We start from the raw sequence: 21,989 nt of genomic DNA, 5'->3' as shown, positions 1-21,989 counted from the left end.
CTACCCAATGTCCACCCCAGACCCAGCCCCCATAATAGTACTAATTGCATCTTGCATGTCCCTTGCCTCATCTGATGTTGCAACATCAGAGAGAAGGCTTCTGGTTCAGGCGCAGGATGCCCGTAGGAGCCACTGCTTTGTGCACTGAATCAGTTAGAAAGAGGGAGCTGGCTCGAAGATAACGCCGCATCGATCGCACCCTGGACTGATGGTTGAAGAACACTGTGTTGGGCCTGATGCACGTGCTGGCCCTGTGGACCGGCAGGAAATTTCTTTGGACCGGCACTAGTCCATGGACCGGTGGTTGAAGAACACTGGTCTAAGTCACAACATCCAAGTTCCATCGATCCTGTGCTGTATAACTTTCGGTTATGCATGCAGTACGATTAAGGGCTCCTTTTACTAAGCTGCGCTAGCGGTTTTAGTGCACACTGCATTGCTGCGCGCACTAGACACTAACGCCAGCATTGAGCAGGCGTTAGTTCTTGACGTGTTGCGCGGGGTTAACGCGTGGGGCAATGCAGTGTGCACTAAAACCGCTAGTGCACCTTAGTAAAAGGAGCTCTAAGTCTAAGCCTGCCCACGTCCCGCCCAAATCCCACCCTCAACACTCCTCCTGACATGGTCATTTATAAATACGTCCAAAACCTGTTTTTATTATCAGCACTTGGATGTTTTTGACTGATGATTGTCCAAGTGCCGACTTAGGCTGGTTTTTGGACGTTTTTCTCTTTCGATTATGAGCCCCATAGAGTTTAAAACTGTTTGTCTGATTCATCATATTATCAGAGGCAGAGGCTTCTGATCATCTCACTTTGTAAAGTTTGCATTATTCATCTAATAGATTGAGTAATACATTTTTATTGCAGTTTCACCCTTTTAGATGTATACGTAGTAAACATCAATTTAATTCAGTAGCTCGCCAAGGCAAAGTGAGTCGATCACCCAGGACTCACTTTGTCTTGGCGATCTAATCTATCGGGCCGATCAGTCTTCCTCTCCCCGACGTCAATTCTGCAGTCGGAGAGGAAGTTCGGGCCAGCCAATCGCTGCCTGGCTGGGCGGAACTTCCTCTCCGACGGCAGAATTGACGTCGGGGAGAGGAATGCTGGTTGGCCCGAAGCAGGGAGAGCATGCGTCGGCGTCGGCTTTGGGGCCTGTTATCCATTGGTGGGTCCTGTTCCCCGATGGCAGCGGAAGTGGCAGTAGCTTGGGGAACGGCAGGGAGAAAGAAAGAAAGGGGGCAGACAGGGAAACAGAAGGAAAGAAGAGAAACAGAAAAAAAGAAAGAAAGGTCAGGGAGAGAGGAAGAAAAAGTTGGGGGAGGGAATGAGGTGTGGAGGAGAGAAAGCATACAGGCTGATAGAAGGGAAGAAAGATTGGATGCACAGTCAGAAGAAGAAAGTGCAACCAGAGACTCATGAAATCACCAGACAAGGTAGGAAAAATGATTTTATTTTAAATTTAGCAAAGTGGAGGCAGTATTACCACAGTTTTCAAAGGAATTTGCCCAAATAACTTAATAGTTAACTGGGTAAATTCCCAGAGATGAAAACTTCCCTTCACTTACTATGCACAGTTCTGAATTTATATCTGCTGTCTATATTTTACAATATGGTCCCCTTTTACTAAACTGCAATAGTGGTTTTTAGCGCAGGGAGCCTATGAGCGTCAAGAGCAGCGCTGGGCATTCAGCGCAGCTCCCTGCGCTAAAAACTGCTATTGTGGTTTAATAAAAAGGATGGAGGGTATATTTGTCTATTTTTGTATGGTTGTTACTGAGGTGACATCTGCCGTGACCTCTTTGAAAAAAACCCAGAATAGGAATGATAATTAACATTTTCTCAGCGTATAGTGTGCTTTGTGTTTTTTAATTTTATTGTTGGTAGATCATTTTGACTTGGTCATTTTAAAGTAGCTCACAAGCTCAAAAAGTTTGGGCACCTCTGAGCTAGAGCGTTGAAACTCTGTATTTCTATTTTATCCCCCCTTTTACAAAACTGTGGAGCGTTTTTTAGCGCCAGCCATGGTGGTAGCAGCTCTGATGCTCAGAATTCTATGAGCGTCAGGGCTGTTACCACTGTGGCTAAAATCCACACTACAGTTTTGTAAAAGAGTGAGGGGTTAGTTTGTGATGACATATTCCATACTAGGCGAAGGTGTTTTCTGTGTTCGAAAGACATGGTTTTCTGTTAGGATTGACGGTGTAGGATTGATCTGTGCTGGTCTGGCTTGTTTAGTTTTACAATGGGTGTATTGATGTACTGCTCACTGCAATATGTAAGATGCTGCCTTTTCCTAGGTACTCATGTGTGACGTGTGGTTTGTTACTAAAAATCATGTTTTTCTTACAGATGGGGGGGTGCCAAAAAATGATGGGCCCCGGGTGTTACATATGCTACGTACGCCACTGTATGTAAAGATACCAGAAAGCTTTAAGTAAATTGTTATTCTTCTAAGTTTTGAGTATTTAACCCTCCCACAATCTCACGGGCACTCGTTTCAAGTTTCAAGTTTATTGAGATTTTGATTTAAATGCAATATCAAATATTTTCAATGCGTATAACAAAAATAAATTTGGGGAAATAAATAAAACCATTTGAACAATAAACATACAAACATATCCATAGATGATTAAAATTACATAAGGAGTACAAGGTTAAACTACATTTGTTTAAAAATGCGTTCTCCGCGCCTGCTCATAAATTTGTTGACTGGAAGGATCCAGCAATGTGGACAGATGCCATTCAGGACAAAGACAGAGAAAGAATTGTGCAATTTGGATTAATGATGGAAGATGATTTAAAGCAAATGGCACAGTCTATGAGTAAAGATCTTGACGGACGTTCTTTTTATGAATATCTCCTCTATGCCAAATCACCCAATGGACGTGAGAAGATTTTATGGGACTGGCTTAGGTGGAGCATTAGCAGAAAAGTATGTGTGTATTCGGCCCATGGAAGAAGGGGGGTGGTGTCGGGGGGGGGGGGGAAGGGGTGCGTGGAGGGCCCAATAGGATTGCTTAGTAAGGGGCCCAGAAATTTCTGATGGCGGCCCTGTGAAATCTTACCATTGTAAGATATTCTTCTCACTCACAAATGCCAGCATCTTGAGCATGTCCAACATTGCAGCTCAAATGTTAGCATTGTTTGAAAACATTTAGTGGGTCTTTGCTCTGGAGAACACCAGCTGATTTGAGCCCCTCATTTGGGATTCAAAAAATAAATCTTATCTTTGAAGTTGAGAAATAGTTGTGAAGTCTCAGTTGACCCATAAGTTAGGCAGCATGAGGTAGTAGCACTAGAAGGGGAAGAAAATGGAGTTGACTCTATACCAAATGAAACCTGTGCCATCTGCAAATTTACAAAACTGAAAACAGAAATTCTAGAAAGACACAGAACATATTTTTTAATGCTGAGTAATACAATAAATATAGAAATACTTTCCAGATTTTGGACTCCTTGCATATTACTGTGGTAAGTGACAGTTTCATAGTTTTGAAATCAAAATGAAAACAGAAATAAAAATATCTCAAAACAGAGTAGCTTACTTGCTGTCTGTCCAATCGCATTCTTTTTGCAGCATTTCTGCTTTCATTCTCACAGGCTGATGCCAATATACTCTCTGCTACTGCTGAAGTAAGATGTGAAGGAATAGGTCGAGACTACAAAAGACAAGAAAAGAAGAACATTATTAATGAATTGTTCACCAGACCACTGGATTTTATATTGTGGCACAATAAAAAGTCACATGAGCAGGAGGAGTCTACTCAGTGAAATGTGATTTGTATTAACAGAAAAGGGAAATGGAAGTTAAGGATGAGAAATGACAACAAGCTAGAGTTCAAACCTGGACTTCGTGTTCAGACTCAATCAATAACACATTTGAGTAAATTTTCAACAAAATGTTCAGGATATAATTTAAAACAGTTTGTCTATATTTTTCAAATTAAACATATATTCAACAGCGCTGTACATCTAGCTAGTACTATTGAATATACCATTGTACATAGATATCACACTTACAGTATATGCATAGTCTAGTGTTCTTCAATGCAATGCCCAGGGGGTTCAATGTCAGCCCTCACAAACCTCAGGAGTGGCCCCATCATTACTCTATTTTTTCTTCAGTACTCTCTTTTCCCAAGCTCATGACAGAAAGTGCCACATGCTTAAAGGGCAAGACATTTCTGAATAAAAGAGAATGCATTTGGAAATGTCCACCTTTTTCAGGCTACCTTCAGTGAAAAGTATGGAGGTTGCCTGGTTGGGATAGATGTTATTGGCACATACTATTACTATTATTTAACATTTCTATAGCACTGAAAGGTGTACGCAGAACTGTACATCTGACATGTAATAGATGGTCCCTGCTCTAAAGAGCTTACAATCTAGTTTGGATAGACAGACAGGACTGTGAGGGGTTTTTCCCTCAATAGGACTGCAGTTGTGCTGGGCAGCAGGTGACACTGGCCAAGCAATAGGTAACATAGTAGATGACGGCAGATAAAGACCCGAATGGTCCATCCAGTCTGCCCAACCTGATTCAATTTTAATTTTTTAATTTTTTCTTCTTAGCTATTTCTGGGCAAGAATCCAAAGCTCTACCTTGTACTGTGCTTGGGTTCCTACTGCCAAAATCTCTGTTAAAACCTACTCCAGCCCATCTACACCCTCCCAGACATTGAAGCCCTCCCCAGCCCATTCTCCATCAAATGGCCATATACAGACACAGACTGTGCAAGTCTGCCCAGTACTGGCCTTAGTTCAATTTTTAATATTATTTTCTGATTCTAGATCCTCTGTGTTCATCTCATGCTTCTTTGAACTCAGTCACAGTTTTACTCTCCACCACCTCTCTCGGGAGCACATTCCAGGCATCCACCACCCTCTCCGTAGAGTAGAATTTCCTAACATTGCCTTTGAATTTACCTCCCCTCAACCTCAAATTATGTCCTCTGGTTTTACCATTTTCCTTTCTCTGGAAAAGATTATGTTCTACGTTAATACCCTTCAAGTATTTGAACGTCTGAATCATATCTCCCCTTTCTCCTTTCCTCTAGGGTATACATAATCAGGGCTTCCAGTCTCTCCTCATACGAGGTGAACTACATTTTCCAGAATGCACTGAGCCACCTTAATGAAAGGAATGCAACCCTGCTGAGTCATAGGGGTGGGACTCAGGCAACAAGGAGGATATATGCCCTAGCCTGGAGTGATGCAAGAGAGTTCCCAGAGGAAGAGACTTCCCTGAGGATCAGAGGTGAAATATTTCTCTAGCTTTGGGTTGCTACAGAGCCCTGGGAAGTAAGAGAGTTAGAGAGAGAGAGACGGTTGCTGTCTAAGTGGCTAAGGTAAGCTATCTTCTAGTGAATAAACTGTATTGAATGGTATTTTGGAGTATGACAAAGACTGAGTACCATAATAGCTGGATTTGGTAAAGCACATATTAATAAGAGACTTAGTTAATTGAAATACTGATATCTTTATTGAGTTAAAAGTTATTTTGAAATCCTGAGCTGTGAAGTAACAAGGCTCAGGACTGAGAATAAAAGGTTTTCCTTACACCTTCCAGAGTGGTTTGTGTGTGTCCAGGCTCTTCCACAAAGACATATAGGGGTAGGGGAGTTCCTTGCAGAGAGAATGATAGGTAAAGCATAGGTAATTTTAAGGTGAGTGGGAGGTTAGGAGTTGAAAACAGCCTAAAAAAAATAGGCTTTTAGCTTGGATTTGAATACTTCAAGAGATGGAGCCTGACATAATGATTAAAGCATTCTGTTCCATGCACATGACATAGAAAGATAGAAGAGACATAGTCTGGAGTTGGCAGTGGAGGAGAAAGGTACTGTTAGAACGGACTTGCCCGATGAACTGGGGGGGGGGAGCATAGGGGGAGATAAGTGAGGAGAGATATTGAGGGGCTGCAGAGTGAGTACTCTTGTAGCACAGTTATTTACCGTAACAGGTGTTATCTGGGGACAGCATGCAGATAGTGTCACATGTGGGTGCCTTCATCCATAGAGCCTGGTACGGACAGTGAAAATTGCACCGCCATTTTAAGCTTTGCAAAGCTACGAGACTGTCTGCACATACACGAGTAACTTCCCGCCCGATGTTGGCTCGCAGTTCCTCAGTTCCAAAACCAAACTAAGACGCCAACTAGGGGAGATGGGAGGGATATGAGAATATCTGCCTGCTGTCCCCGGATGACACCTGTTAAGGTAAGTAACTGTGCTTTATCCTAGGACAAGCAGGCAGCATATTCTCATATGTGGGACTCCCTAGCTTACTGAAATGGGATAGAGGAAGAGTTGGCCATTAGGAAGAAAATAATTTCTGTAATACTGCTTGGCCGAAATGACAATCTCATCTGGAATAGGATTCTACACAGTAGTGAGAAGTAGCTGCCTTGTAAATATCTTCAATGGGAGTGGAACAAAAGAAAGCTACTAATGCTGCCATAGCTTGGATCTTGTGTGCTGTAACACATCCCTCGAGCTGCAGCCCAGCCTGAGCATTTCAGAAGGAAATGCAGGATGCTAACCATGTGGAAATAGTTTGTTTGGTTACAGGCAGGTCCAATCTGTTAGAGTCAAAGGAGATGAACAGTTTAAGTGAAGACCTGTGTGGCTTAGACTTTGGATGTAGTAAGCAAGGCATACTTACAGTCCAAAGTGTGAAGAGCTTTGGGAAAAATACTAGAAGCACAATGGATTGATTCAGGTGAAATTCCAGCACTACTTTAGGTAGGAATTTAGGATGACTCCTGAAAACCACCTTATCATGATGAAATACTGCAAACGGTGGGTTGCAAACTAAAGCTTCAAGTTCGCTCACTCAACGAGCAAAATGACAGAGATTAAAAAAAACACTTAAACCACTTTCCAAGTGAGAAACTTAAGATAAGTAGTTGCCAGTGGTTCAAATGGCAGCTTCATCAGACTGGCTAGGACTACATTAAGGGCTCCTTTTACGAAGGTGCGCTGGCGTTTTTAGCGCACGCACAAGATTAGACAAAAAACTACTACCTGCTTAAAAGGAGGCGGTAGTGGCTAGTGTGTGCGGCATTTTAGCGCGCGCTAAAACCGCTAGCACACCTTTGTAAAAGGAGCCCCAAGATCCCAGTCAACTGGAGGTGGCTTGAGTGGAGGTTTGGAGTTAAAAAATCCTTTCATAAACCAGGAAACAAGCAGATGAGTGGCCAGAGGTTTATTGTTGAAAGGAGCATGGAAAAGCACTAATAGCACTTAAGTCCAGAATTGGATAAATGGAGAAGATAGTCCAACACTGAAGGAAGAGGAGGAAGCATCCAGGTCATGGAGATTACACCACAAAATGAAGCGTGTCCACTTGTGTTGATAGCATTGCTGAGTAGATGGCTTTCTGGAAGCAGCTATAATGGCTTGTACAGAGTCAGAAAGATTAAAATCTGGTGAAGTCAGACCAAAAAGTACCAAGTTGTTAGGTGTGGAGAAAGAGCCCACATGTCTATCCCATGCCCTCTTGAATTTAGATAGTCTCTGTTTCCACCACCTTTTCTGTGAAACGGTTCCATGCATCTACCATCCTTTCTGTAAAAAAGTATTTCCTCAGATTACACCTGAGCCTATCACCTTTTAACTTCATCCTATGCCTTCTTATTCCAGAGCTTCCTTTCAAATGAAACAGACTCGACTCATGCACATTTACATTACATAGGTATTTAAACATCTCTTAAGAATCAAAATTGCAATATCAAAATATAAATTCAATAAACTACAAAACTGTTATTAGCCTAGTGGTGGAAATACCACATGAAAAACCATTTATACAGCCAGTACCATTAGTGCTGTAGGGTGTTGGGGGGGGGGGGAGTGTTTGACCTCGATGAGAATGCTCTAGAGGAGATACAGCCTGCAAAAGAGATCAATGGCATTAACGCTTGGCCTAAATCGAGGGACTTGATGTTGTACAGCTCTAGAACACTTGATGGGAAGAGGATGACTGCTTGGCTGGTTTAACCAATGGAGGTGCCGATGCTGGTACCAATGGCTCAGATTTATCGCTGGAGTCCATGGTCGATTCAAAGAGCTTTTCTTGCTGGATAGAAGCCTATAAAGAGCAATTTTGTAGTGTAGAACAATGAGCACAAGTGTCTACTCGATGCTTAGGCCCCAAACACTGTATACACCAGTTGTGTGGTCAGTGATGGAAATAGGGCGCAGGCACTGACAGCATTTCTTAAAGCCACTCGAAGAGTTTGACATGGAAGGAAAAATCTCGGAAGCGACACAAAGTACACAATATAGCGAAGGGGAAAAAGGGGCCTGAAGGCCCAACTGAAAGAACAAAAATGAATATTTTTTTTTTTTTAAAATACCAAAGAACATTTTTAATAAAACAAGAAATTAACAAAGCCAAAAGGCATAAAGAAACGTTGACGGGAAGGTAATGTGATTTTGGATGGAATAAAAAAACAACAACAAATACTTTGCTCTGCGAAAAACAAAGAACTGGAGAACCGCGAGCTGACATCGAGCGGGAAGGCACTTGCACGTGCACGGTGCAGGAAGTCTCAAAGCTTCGCAAAGCTTAAAATAAAGTACATTTTTCACTGTCTGTATCAGGATCCGTGAATGACATCATCTACATGTGAGAATATGCTACCTACTTGTCCTAGGATAAAGGTTACTTTGAATTGTATTCGGAAATGGTTGGGGAGCCAGTGAAGTGACTTGAGAAGGGTAATGTGAGTATGGCAGCTCTCGCGGAATATAAATCATGCAACAGAATTTTGCATGGATTGGAAGGGAGAAAGATGGTTGGGTAGAAAACCTGAGAAAAGCAAGTTGCAGTAATCTGATGAGAGTGTGGATGAGGGTTTATGTAGTGTACTCAGAAAGGAAAGAGCGACAGGCTTTTTAGTGCAGGCATCGGTAGTAACTGCTCTGAGGCTCATAGAATTCCTCTGAGCATCGCAGCAGTTACTGCTGCTGCCGGCACTAAAACCCAAGTTATGTTATGCATTGGTGAAAGAGGGGGGTAACAGCAGCTACAGTTTTGGTGGAACCTGCATCAAAGCAAATCACAAAAATCACTGCAGAGAGGTACATTGGTGAAGAGTACAAAAGGTAGACTGGAAAGTGGTGAATGTTACGCCGATCTTCAAGAAAGGTTCGAAGGGAGATCAGGAAAACTACAGACTGGTGAGTCTGACTTTGGTACTAGGAAAGATGGTAGAGGCGCTGATAAAGGACCACATCATTGATCACCTTGACGGGCACAGGCTGATGAGGACCAGTCAACACGGTTTTAGCAAAGGCAGATCGTGTTTGATGAACTTGCTGCACTTCTTTGAGGGAGTAAACAGGCAGATAGACAAGAGCGACCTGGTCGACATTGTATATCTGGATTTTCAGAAAGCGTTTGACAAGGTCCCACATGAACGACTACTTCGGAAAATTGCAAGCCATGGAATCGAGGGTGAAATACTCACATGGATTAAAAACTGGCTGGAGCATAGGAAACAGAGAGTGAAGGTAAATGGACAATACTCAGACTGGAAGAGCGTCACCAGTGGGGTGTTGCAGGGCTCGGTGCTTGGACCCGTGCTCTTCAACATCTTTATAAACGATCTGGACATTGGTGCGATGAGTGAGGTGATTAAATTTGCAGACGATACAAAGTTATTCAGAGTAGTGAAAACACAGGGGGATTGCGAAGATCTGCAACGTGACATAATAAAGCTCAAGAAATGGGCATCGACATGGCAAATGAGGTTCAATGTGGGTAAGTGTAAAGTGATGCATGTCGGTAACAAAAATCTCATGCACGATTACAGGATGTTTGGGGCGGTACTTGTGATTGACAAGTCAATGAAGCCATCCACGCAATGTGCGGTGGCGGCGAAAAAGGTGAACAGAATGCTAGGAATGATAAAAAAGGGGATCACGAACAGATCGGAAAAGGTTATCATGCCGCTGTACCAGGCCATGGTGCGCCCTCACCTAGAGTACTGTGTCCAGATCTGGTCGCTGTACATGAAGAAGGACATGGTACTACTCGAAAGGGTCCAGAGAAGAGCGACTAAAAAGATTAAAGGGCTGGAGGAGTTGCCGTACACTGAGAGATTGGAGAAACTGAGCCTCTTCTCCCTTGAAAAGAAGAGACTGAGAGGGGACATGATCGAAACATTCAAGATACTGAAGGGAATAGACTTAGTAGATAAAGGCAGATTGTTCACCCTCTCCAAGGTAGGGAGAATGAGAGGGCACTCCCTAAAGCTGAAAGGGGATAGATTCCATACAAACGTAAGGAAGTTCTTCTTCACCCAGAGACTGGTGGACTACTGGAATGCTCTTCCGGAGTCTGTTATAGGGGAAAACACCTTCCAGAGATTCAAGACAAAGTTGGACAATTTCCTGCTAAACTTGAATGTATGCAGATGAGGCTGGACTCTTTTAGAGCACTGGTCTTTGACCTAAGGAACGCCATGTGAGCGGACTGCTGGGCAAGATGGACCACTGGTCTGACCCAGCAGCGGCAATTCTTATGTTATGTTCTTATGTTCTTATCTGTCTGTCAGTGGCGTACCCAGCATATGTGACACCCGGGGCCCATCATTTTTTGACACCCCCCCATCTGTATGAAAAACATGATTTTTAGTAACAAGCCACATGTCACACATGAGTACCTAGGAAAAGGCAGCATCTTACATACTGCAGTGAGCAGTACAACATCAATACACCCATTGTAAAACTAAACAAGCCAGACTAGTACAGATCAATCCTACACCGTCAATCCTAACAGAAAACCATGTCTTTCGAACACACAGAACACAGAAAACACCTTCGCCTAGTATGGAATATGTCATCACAAACTAACCCCTCCCCTTTTACAAAACTGTAGTGTGGATTTTAGCCATGGTGGTAATAGCTCTGACGCTCATAGAATTCTGAGCATCAGAGCTGCTACCACCATGGCTGGCGCTAAAAAATGCTCCACAGTTTTGTAAAAGGGGGGGATAAAATAGAAATACATAGACAAAGGTTAAATTGAACCAGCAAGAAGCTGGATTCTGCATACAATGCAACATCATAGAAACAGTGACACATGTCTCCTAAAGCAATAAATAAATAGAAAATTTCTGTTCTACCTTTGTCTTCTCTGGTTTCTGCTTTCCTCATCTTCTTGTTACTCTCTTCCTTCCATCCACTGTCTCTCTTCTCTCTGCATCTTCCATTTGCTCTGTTACTGTGCCTTTCCCTTTCTCCCTCCTTCCAAATTGGTCTGGCACCCATCTTCTTCTCTCCACTCCTCCCATAGTCTGGCATCTCTGTCTTCTTCCCTGCCAGCGTCTTCTCCCAACTCTCTCTTCCCCATTTCCCTTCAGCGTCTTCTCCCCACTCTTTCTTCCCCATTTTCCTGCAGCATCTTCTCCCCACTCTCTGTTCCTCATTTCCCTTCTGCATCTTCTTCCCACTCTCTGTTCCCCATTTCCATTCAGCATCTTCTTCCCACTCTGTCTTCCCATGTGCTTTCAGCGTCCTTCTCCCCCCTCTGTCTTCCCCATGTGCTTTCAGCATCCTTCTCCCCCCTCTGTTTTACCCTGTTTTCCTCTCCACCCCACCTTTTCTCCCTTTCTCCCTCCCTGCCCCTTACCTTCATGGCGCTTTCTCCCCCCCGGCCCGGACAACAGGCCCAGTCCGACAAACTGTTCTTATTATTATTATTCTCCATAGACACCCCACCTTTGCCTCTGGTGAAACAATACGACTTAACTTTTGCCAGGTCATCATTCTAACCTTTATATGCCTCTGTATGCGGAGGGGATGCCGAAAAGCTTTGCAGATGGGGCTATTTATTGATTAATCGCACAGCTCCGACTGAGCTCCGTTTAGATGCTGCCTACCATACTGGCGACGCCACTTCCTCCCTCAAAGGGAATATTTTTTTAAATGCTAGCATTTTATTTATTGGGATTTATCAACCAACTTTATGAAGAGATTCACCTAAGCCAGTGTACAGCAGGTATAATTTAACAAAATTACAAGTTTGTTATCATAACTATAGTAGAAAGATCAAATATAAACACGAATACAGTAAATGAGGTAAAGTCAAATCAGTAAATTGGCCGGCGATGTCTAAACTTCCTTCTTACAGCAGCCGGAGCATTGTAGTTGCATATGGCTGCCGTAAAAGGTCGTCTCTGATGCAACTTCCGGTTGCGTCAGAGATGACCTTTACGGCAGAAACACGCAGATTCAATGCTCTAGCTCATGGGTGCCCACACTTTTTGGGCTTGTGAGCTACTTTTAAAATGACCAAGTCAAAATGATCTATCAACAATAAAATTTTTTAAAAAACACAAAGCACACTGTACGCTGAGAAAATGTTAATTATCATTCCTATTCTGGGGTTTTTTCAAAGAGGTCAAGGCAGATGACTCTATGTACTGTCACCTCAGTAACAATCATAGAAAAATAGACAAATACCCCCCCTCCCTTTTTACTAAAGCACAATAGCAGTTTTTAGCACAGGGAGCTGAATGCCCAGGGCTGTTTTCGACACTCATAGGCTCCCTGCGCTAATAAAGCACAGTTACTTACCATAACAGGTGTTATCCAGGGACAGCAGGCAGCTATTCTCACATATGGGTGACGTCATCTGACGGAGCCCGGATGCAGACGCCTCACAAGCAGAATTGCTTGAAGAAACTCGAAGTTTCGAGTCGCCCGCACCACGCATGCGCGAGTGCCTTCCCGCCCAGCACAGGGCGTGTCTCCTCAGTTCAAATAGCTAGCAGAAAAGCCAACTAGGGGAGGTGGGTGGGTTGTGAGAATAGCTGCCTGCTGTCCCTGGACAACACCTGTTACGGTAAGTAACTGTGCTTTATCCCAGGACAAGCAGGCAGGTATTCTCGCATATGGGTGACCTCCAAGCTAACCAGAATGGGATGGTGGGTGTGTTGGCAATTTAGGAGAATAAATTTTGTAATACTGTTTGGCCAAACTGTCCATCCCGTCTGGAGAAAATATCCAGACAATAGTGAGAAGTGTAGGTATGAACCGAGGACTAAGTAGCAGCCTTGCAAATTTCCTCAATAGGTGTAGATCTGAGGAAAGCTACTGAAGCTGCCATTTGCTCTGATTTTATGGGCTGTGACTTTACTGTGAAGGGGTAATCCAGCCTGGGCATAGCAGAATGAGATACAAGACGCCATCCAGTTGGAGATGGTACACTTAGAAATAGGATGTTCCAACTAATTTGGATCGAAGGAGATAAAAAGTTGAGGAACAGTTCTGTGTGGTTTGGTGCATTCCAAGTTGAAGGCCAAAGCACGTTTACAGTCCAGAGTATGAAGAGCTGATTCTCCAGGGTGAGAATGAGGCTTTGGAAAAAACACTGGAAGTACGATGGATTGGTTGGTCGAGCATAAGTGAGGGCAATGAGAAATACCACTTTCCAAGTGAGATACTTCAGATAAGCCTTATCAATTGGTTCAAATGGAGGCTTCATAAGTTGAGAAAGGACAACATTGAGGTCCCAAACCACAGGAGGCGGTTTGAGAGGAGGTTTGACATTGAAAAGTCCTTTCATGAATCTGGAAACCACCGATGAGCAGAGAGGGGTTTCCCTTCAATAGGCTGATGAAAAACCGCAATTGCACTGAGATGGACTCGTATAGATGTAGACTTGAGACCAGAATTGGATAAGGGCAAAAGATAGTCCAAAACAGAAGATAAGGAGGAATGCTGAGGCTCCTTATGATGAGAAAAACACCATGTAGAAAATCTAGTCCATTTTTGGTGATAGCATTGTCTAGTGGTAAGCTTTCTAGAAGCTTCTAAAATGTGCCTTACAGATTGAGAAAACTGAAGAGGAGTTATGTTGAGAGGTACCAGGCTGTCAGGTGTAGAGACTGCAGGTTGGGATGAAGTAGAGATCCCTGACTCTGTGTAAGCAGAGAAGGAAAAACTGGTAGAAGGTATGGCTCCCTGCTGCTGAGTTGAAGTAGAAGAGAGTACCAGGGTTGTCTCGGCCACTGAGGAGTGATTAGAATTATGGTGGCATGATCGTTCTTCAACTTGACCAGAGTCTTGAGAATGAGAGGCTATGGAGGAAATGCATAAAGGAAAAGATTTGTCCATTCCAGAAGAAAAGCATCTGCCTCGAAGCGGTGAGGAGAGTATATCCTGGAGCAGAACTGAGGCAGTTTGTAGTTGTGGGGAGCTGCAAAGAGGTCTATCTGAGGCGTTCCCCACTGTGAAAAAATGTGATGAAGAGGCGAGGAGTGGAAAGTCCATTCGTGAGGTTGCAGGAGACGACTCAAGTTGTCCGCCAAGCAATTCTTTGTCCCTTGAATTTTGACAGCTTTGAGGAAGGTGTTGTGACGGATTGCCCAGTCTCAAACCTCCAGAACTTCTTGACAAAGGGAGGCAAACCCTGTCCCTCCATGTTTGTTGACATAATACATGGCGACTTGGTTGTCCGTGCGAATGAGGACTACTGTGTCGTGAAGGATATGTTGAAAAGCATGGAGAGCTTTGAGGATCGCTCTGAGTTCCAACTGATTGGACCAGTATGGATCGTCAGTGTCATATCAGAGGCCTTGAGTACGGAGACCATCGAGTTGAGCGCCCCAAGCGTAGGTGGAAGAGTCTGTCGTGAAGACCTTCTGATGAGGGGGCGTTTGAAAAAGCAAGCCTCTGGAAAGATTGGAAGAGAGCATCCACCAACGGAGAGACTTCTTCAAAGAAGGAGTGACTGTGATGTGTCGAGAAAGAGGATCGCAAACCTGCGTCCATTGAAATGCCAGGGTCCACTGAGGAATTCTGAGGTGAAGTCTGGCAAAAGGAGTCACGTGTACTGTGGAGGCCATGTGACCCAGAAGTACAATCATGTGTCTCGCTGAGATGGAAGAACAGGAAGACACTGTGTGACAGAGTTGAAGAAGAGTTTCCAGACTTTGTTGCGGAAGAAATGCTCTGAGAAGGACAGTGTCCAGAACAGCTCCAATGAATTGTAGATTCTTTGAGGGCTGAAGTTGAGATTTGGGAAAGTTGATTTCGAATCCCAAACTTTGTAGGAACCAGGTAGTCCGTTGGGTCGCTACAATAACCCCTTGACATGTGGAATCTTTGATGAGCCAGTCGTCTAGGTAGGGAAATACCTGAAGACCATGATTCCGTAGAGATGCTGCTACCACTACCAGGCACTTGGTGAACACTCTGGGAGACGAGGCCAGGCCGAAGGATAGAACTCTGTATTGGTAATGCAGATTCCCCACCTGAAATCTGAGGTATTGACGGGAGGTGGGATGGATGGAAACATGAGTGTAAGCCTCCTTGAGATCCAGAGAGCATAACCAGTCGTTCTGCTCGAGAAGGGGATAAAGAGATGCCAGGGACAACATTCAAAATTTTTCTTTGACTAGAAATTTGTTGAGAGCCCTGAGATCCAGAATGGGTCGCAGATCACCCGTCTTCTTCGGAAAAAGGAAGTAACAGGAGTAAAACCCCCTGTTCTGCTGTTCCAAGGGAACTGGTTCGATGGCATGGAGATGAAGCAGAGCTTGAGCTTCCTGAAGAAGAAGAGCGGTCTGGGATAGATTGGAAAGATACTCTCTTGGAGGAAGCTCTGGTGGAACCTGAGTGAAATGAAGAGAGTATCCTTCCCTGATGATGGTAAGCACCCAGAGGTCAGATGTAATTATTGTCCATCGGTTGTAAAAATGACAGAGACGACCTCCTATAGGGGAAAATGGAGACAGAGACAGAACGGTGGAGGTTATGCTCTGTTGTAAACAGTAAAAAAGGATGAGAAGCCTTAGGTGCAGCAGAAGGTTGGGATTTCTATTGCTTCTGAGGTTGCTGTTTTTTCAGAGGAGGGCGAGTATAAGGATCCGGCTTTGGAGCAAAAACGCCTTTGATAGATAACAGCAGGGTATGCAGGCTTGGCAGGAGCTGGCTTTGGTTTGGGTCTGACGATTGAAGCAAATGATTTCTCATGGTCAGATAATTTCTTGGTGGCTGCCTCGATGGATTCATCAAAGAGGTCGCTGCCTTGACAAGGAAGGTTAGCTAAGCGGTCTTGAAGGTTAGAGTCCATGTCAATGGCTCGAAGCCAGGCAAGACGACGCATAGCCACCGAGCAAGCAGCCGCTCAGGCAGATAACTCAAAAGCATCGTAAGTTGATTGAAGGAGATGGAGACGTAACTGAGAAAAAGAAGCAATGACTTCTTGAAACTCAAAATGCATGGCTGTCCATATAAGCCAAAAACTTCGGCAGAAGAGAAAGAAGAAATTCAAAATAAGTAATGAAATAAAATTTATAGTTGAGGAATTTAGAGGACATCATAGCATTCTGGTAGATGCGACGTCCAAATTTGTCCATAGTTTTCCCCTCTCTTCCAGGAGGAACTGTGGCATAGACCTTGGAAGGATGGGATCTCTTCAAGGAGGAATCAACAAGCAGGGATTGATGAGAAAGCTGCGAGTTGTTAAACCCTTTGCGATGCAGTTTTATACCTCGAGTCCAATTTTCCTGGAACTGCTGGTATGGAAAAAGGAGTCTCCATCCATCGAGCAAAAGTCTGATTCAAAAGCTTATAAAGTGGAAGCTTGAGACTCTCAGCCAGAGGCTGAGGAAGATGCATGACTTCTAGATATTCCTTAGAATATTTGGAGCCAGTATCCAATTGTACATCCAAGTCTACAACCATCTATCGCAGAAAAGATGAGAAAGATAGCTAATCTGGTAATTCTTTGCCTCGAGAAGGACTCGAAGACGTCGAGGCAGCCTGTGTCGAAGAAGAAGCTTCGGCATGGAAAAAGGCATCAAAGGAACCTGGTGACCTGGTCGAGGCAATCGAGACCGGAACATCCTCGAGGTCCAGCATCAGAGACCTCGAATGAGGAGTCGGTGGTCTGATCGAGGTTGGAGTGGAGGTCGGTGGAGGATTGAGGCTTCAAGGAAGATGGTTTATCCTGAGAAGAACGATGCCTGGAAGAATGCCTCGATGAAGGCCTCGAATGGTGGTGAGAACTGTGTCTGGAACCAGATCTCGAGGATCGAGATTTCACCTCGGAAACGTAAGCAGCCGATGCCGATGTATGAATAGGGCTAGAGGCTGTAGATCGAAGCTCCAGAGGCTTGATGGAGGAACCTTGATGCATTCGCAAAGACTCTGCTCCTTGCTTTTCGTGCTTGGATGGCAGACCAGACACTCGCAGAGACTCTGCTCCCTGCAAAGAGTGTGGAATCTCAGACTGGGACATAGGAAGCGGCTCGACCTCGTGGGAGTCTGCTGAATGCCCAGGCAGAATAAGAGGAAGCAGTTTAGGACCCATAATAGTAAGGTACTGAAGAAACTGCTTCTCTAATATGGTCTGGAAAGAAGCTGGCAAGGATGGATCCGTGTCTGAAACCGGACCACCTGCCTTGGCTGGAGGTTCCTTTGAGGTAGTGTGAGTGTGCTTCGACTTAGTAATCTTGGACACTTTAATCACTACCGGTGGAACCGACTGCTGAGCTATCTGACCTGAGGAAACAGGGGAAGATACAGCAGATGACGTCGAAGCAAGAGCCGCTGCAAACGACGAAGATCTGATGAGGCTCGAGGTGGAAGCAGGAGGTGCAGAAGGAGCCTCGTTGGAAGTCAAGGTTGAAGACACCTTCGAAGTCGAGGGATTGGTAGGAGACTCCATCTCGAAGAGCTTGTCCACTAGAATGCAATGACGCTTGAAAGCATGAGGCTGAAGTGTTTGGCAAGGCAGGCACGACCTAGGATGATGTTTCGGCCCAAGGCAATTGAGGCAGCGTCTGTGAGGGTCCGTGAGAGAGATCGCGCGCTGACACTTGCTACACCTCTTAAAGCCTGTAGTAGGTCTGGACATAGGCAGAAAAATAGCCGCCGCAAAGTCGAAGCTCACAGGCTGCGGCCGAGTGGCCCGTCCCAGAAAACGAATGGAAGACAATTTTTTTTTTTTTACGGAAAAGAAATAAAACAAAACAGCGATTCGTGAATAAAAGACACCAACCGCGATTGAGAGAAGGCAAAAAGTGAACTAAGTGAACACAGAGAGTCAAAGACGGACTTCTCGGCTCCGCCGAAAACTAAGAACTGAGGAGACACGCCCTGTGTTGGGTGGGAAGGCACTCACATATGCACGGTGCGGGCGACTCGAAACTTCGAGTTTCTTCAAGCAAGTCTGCTTGTGAGGTGTCCGCATCCGGGCTCCGTCGGATGACGTCGCCCATATGTGAGAATACCTGCCTGCTTGTCCTGGGATAACCGCTATTATGGTTTAGTAAAAGGGGGGCCATAGTGCAAAATATAGACAGCAGATATCAATTCAGACACATTTTGATCACTAAATTTAAAATAAAATAATTTTTCCTACCTTGTTGTCTGGTGATTTCATGAGTCTCTGGTTGCACTTTCTTCTTCTGACTGTGCATCCAATCTTTCTTCCCTTCTTTTAGCCTGTATGCTTCCTCTCCTCCAGACCTCATTCCCTCCCCCAACTTTTTCTTCCTCTCTCCCTGCCTCACTTTCTTTTTTCTCTCTTCATGCCCCCTTTCTTTTTCTCTGTTTCCCTTCTTTCCTTCTGTCTCCCTGCCTGTCCCCTTTCTTTCTTTCTCCCTGCCCTCCCCCAAGCCATTGCCACCGCCATCAGGGAACAGCCCTCAAGCCGCTGCCGCCCCAAGCTCTCCTTCCCTGCATCGGGCCGAACAGCATTCCTCTCCCCGATGTCAATTCTGCCGTCGGAGAGGAAGTTCCGCCCAGCTAGGCAGCAATTGGCTGGCCCAAACTTCCTCTCCGATGGCAGAATTGACGTCGGGGAGAGGCAGGCTGATCGGCCTGGTAGAATTTTCCAGACCTGGCTGGCTGTGCAACCCCCCAAGGCTGCACCCGAGGCAGACCGCCCCCCCCCCCCCGCCCCACTGCTGTCTGTTGATTTGCATATTAACATTAACAGCATTTTTGTTTCTCTTTTTTTAAGTGCTCATATTACAGTGTTTGCACATTGTTGTACCTTATATTGATAGTCTTGAATATGTACTTTTAGAGTAACATACTATTTAATTGAAAAGAAGCTCTCCAATGAGGAGGCACAGGATAAAGGTGAAAGAGGATAGAAGTAACTCGAGGAAATGCATCTTTACAGAAAGGGTGGTGAATATGTGGAACAGCCTCCAAGTGGAGGTGATGGCGATGAAAACTGTATCTGAATTCAAAAAAGCTTTGGACTAGTATATAGGATCTCTAAGAGAGTGAAAGGGAGAGTAGTGGATGGGTAGATTGGATAGGTCACATGGTCTTTTTCTGATTTCTTTTTTATGTTTCTATGGTAAAGCTCAATATTTGTGCACTATACAACTCTGGGATGCTCAAACTACAAGTTATAAATTGACTTCCTACATATTTTTCACTTTCCTGGCATCAATCACCTACAGATTATGATTTAAAATACTGCAATTTTTTTTTGTATAATCCAGTCATAATTGGACTTGAATTTTCCTGCATTAGAATACTTTGATGAAAGCTCCTTAGAAGCTGCAAGATCAGCGATCAATCACTTACCTGTTACATATGCCAGGATATTGCCTGAACTCTAGTTTCACTACCAACCAACCCCTTCCACCTGCAAAATCTAGTTTGTCATAATTATTTAAAATTATATGATATATACCCTACCTTTTACAAAACTGTAGCGTGGTTTTTAGCACCTGCTGTGGCGGTAACAGCTCTGACGCTCATAGAATTTCTATGAGTGTCGAAGCAATTACAGCAACGACTGGTGCTAAAAAATGCGCTACGGTTTTGTAAAAAGGGTGGGGGGGGGATAATTTTTAGACATGATTCAACTAATTACTTTTTTGCTGTATCATTTTGCAACTGTTTCAAGCAACTTTAGCCCTGTGGTTTTCTAATTTTATTAATGCTTTAGGTATAGAATTAAGGATTAAGTGCCCTTTTTACAAAGCTGCAGTAGTGATTCCTGTTTGGCAAATGCAATGCAGCCCATTCAGTTCCTATAGGTTGCATTGCATTTGCCATGCCAGGACTTGATACCGCAGCTTTGTAAAAAGGGCCTTTTTTTTCTTTATTTGGGAGTAGGATCATAAACAGCCAATGCTTAAAACCTGTTTATATTTCACCTTTTTATGGGTAAGCATGAATATTTACTACTCATGACAAGAATAGGATTGATTGAGCTAGATAACTGATAGGCAGTAATATTTAGGTTTTATCCCATGCATTTGACACTAAAAGGGTCATTTTAGAAGATATGCATGTTTTTTATACATGTGTAAATGACCAATGCATGCAGAGTGATTTTTGAAAGCCATTATTCAAACATGCATAATGTAGTGAAACACGTCCAGGCTAGTTCAACAATCCCAACAACTTGCTTTATTTCAGCACAGAAATAACAGGAAGTGATGTAGGCTACTCAAGTGTTTTTTGTTTCTTTATTGAAAGCTTCTATAATGCCACTAATGACTGAGAAATAAATTCAGAGCAGTTTATATGAGCTTCTGTAACGGTGTTACAATACATGAGTCTCTGTAAAGGTGTTACAATTCTATCATAGAGACTTATACAACAGCTAATATGTTAACCCATAACCATTTCCCTCTCTTTATCTAATTTTCCATATATTGGGCCAGTCTTCCTATGACTCGATCAAAACATGTCCTGGTGGGTATCACAACCTCTGGTGATTCCAAAGATAGCTGCAGATCAGTTTTGGATAATGCAAAGTTCTGGATATCATGTGTTTCTGGTTGGAGTATTCTTTTGTATTGTCAGGATTATGTGGTACTTATTTGGTAGTAACCAAAGGTACACCTACCTTGGTAGCACAATCCAGATATTTCATTGCAGTTGGGACAAGATTCCTCTAACTTGCCTAAAAACAAGCAATGTGGGAATTATTAGGTGACCTCTCCCTTCTTCCAGATATTGTTCTCATCTATTCTGACCCAGATAGTCTAGCCTTCTTTTGGGACTGGCCTTTCTCTGAATCTCTTATTGTACTTGTAGGCCTGTTTATACTTAGCTGCCTCTAAATGATGGTGAATCATCTGTTACGATGGAGTCTCAAGTAAAGAATTCATAATAGGAAGAAGAGTCCAGGTCCATTGTCCAAACATGATTTGAACCAGAGATTATCCTAATGCCTCAGACAGGGTATTCTTCCAATCCAGTAGACACAGGAATTGATTGATTCAAGTCTCAGAGGCTTTCTGTAAAATTCACTTTGCTGTTTGAATGGAATCTTCTGCCTTCCCATTTGACTGAAGGCATCTCAGAGAGGACATCATATTTTAAAACTCAGAGTCACATACAGTTCTTTCTGCAAACTCTCTGGAGTTGAAAGGAGAGTTGTCACTAAACATCTCTTCTGTGACCTACAAAATGCCTTGTAAGGCAAGATAAGTGGAAAAGTCATTTCGATATGACGTGCATCTAAAAATCGGGTAGAGAAAATGGCTATTTTCAAAACTGCAAAATGTCTATCTTTTTTTTTAATGACCTTTCTAGACATGTCCACCCTTAGTGTGTCTATCTTTCTTGACCATTTTTGAAAATATGTCCAAGTGAAAAACATACAAAACAAGCCATTGGGATGAAGGAGAAGTCAGCATTTTTAGTAGACTGGCAACACAGACATCCTAGTAGAGTAGTGGGGCACATCCTTACAATGTATGGGGAGCCCTCCCAAACTCACCCCAAACCTACTATATCCAATTGCCCTTATGCCTGCAGGTGTCACCTGTATGTCAGTACAGTAGGATTTTGGTGGATTTTGATGGGATCACACTTTCCACCACAAGTGTACTAGTTAAGAGTGGGATATGGATCTGGGTCCTCTTCTGTGGAGTCCACTGTACTGACCACCAGGCTACTTCAGAGGCCTGTTTGCTGCTCTACTAGGACTGGCCATAACATCTGCTGCTGTCATGCAGACAGGTATGTACTGTTTCATTCACATCTT

The 21,989-nt window shown here is 43.8% G+C and overlaps 1 protein-coding gene across 4 annotated transcripts in view; it reads right to left on the bottom strand.

The window, feature by feature from the left end:
• The window catches only part of NOL4 (nucleolar protein 4), a 664,456-nt gene that overhangs the window by 70,429 nt on the left and 572,038 nt on the right, over positions 1–21,989 (bottom strand). For all 4 annotated transcript variants that reach the window (XM_033934882.1, XM_033934883.1, XM_033934884.1 and 1 more), the window contains one exon: positions 3,551–3,664. In XM_033934882.1, coding sequence (XP_033790773.1) covers positions 3,551–3,664 — 114 coding nt within the window. The remainder of the gene's footprint in view (positions 1–3,550; positions 3,665–21,989) is intronic.

The sequence above is a fragment of the Geotrypetes seraphini genome, chromosome 2 (assembly GCF_902459505.1).
Source record: "Geotrypetes seraphini chromosome 2, aGeoSer1.1, whole genome shotgun sequence".
Classification (NCBI taxonomy): Eukaryota; Metazoa; Chordata; class Amphibia; order Gymnophiona; family Dermophiidae; genus Geotrypetes; species Geotrypetes seraphini.
Note: the sequence above shows the minus strand (reverse complement) of the source record. Positions and strands in the feature narration are given on the sequence as shown.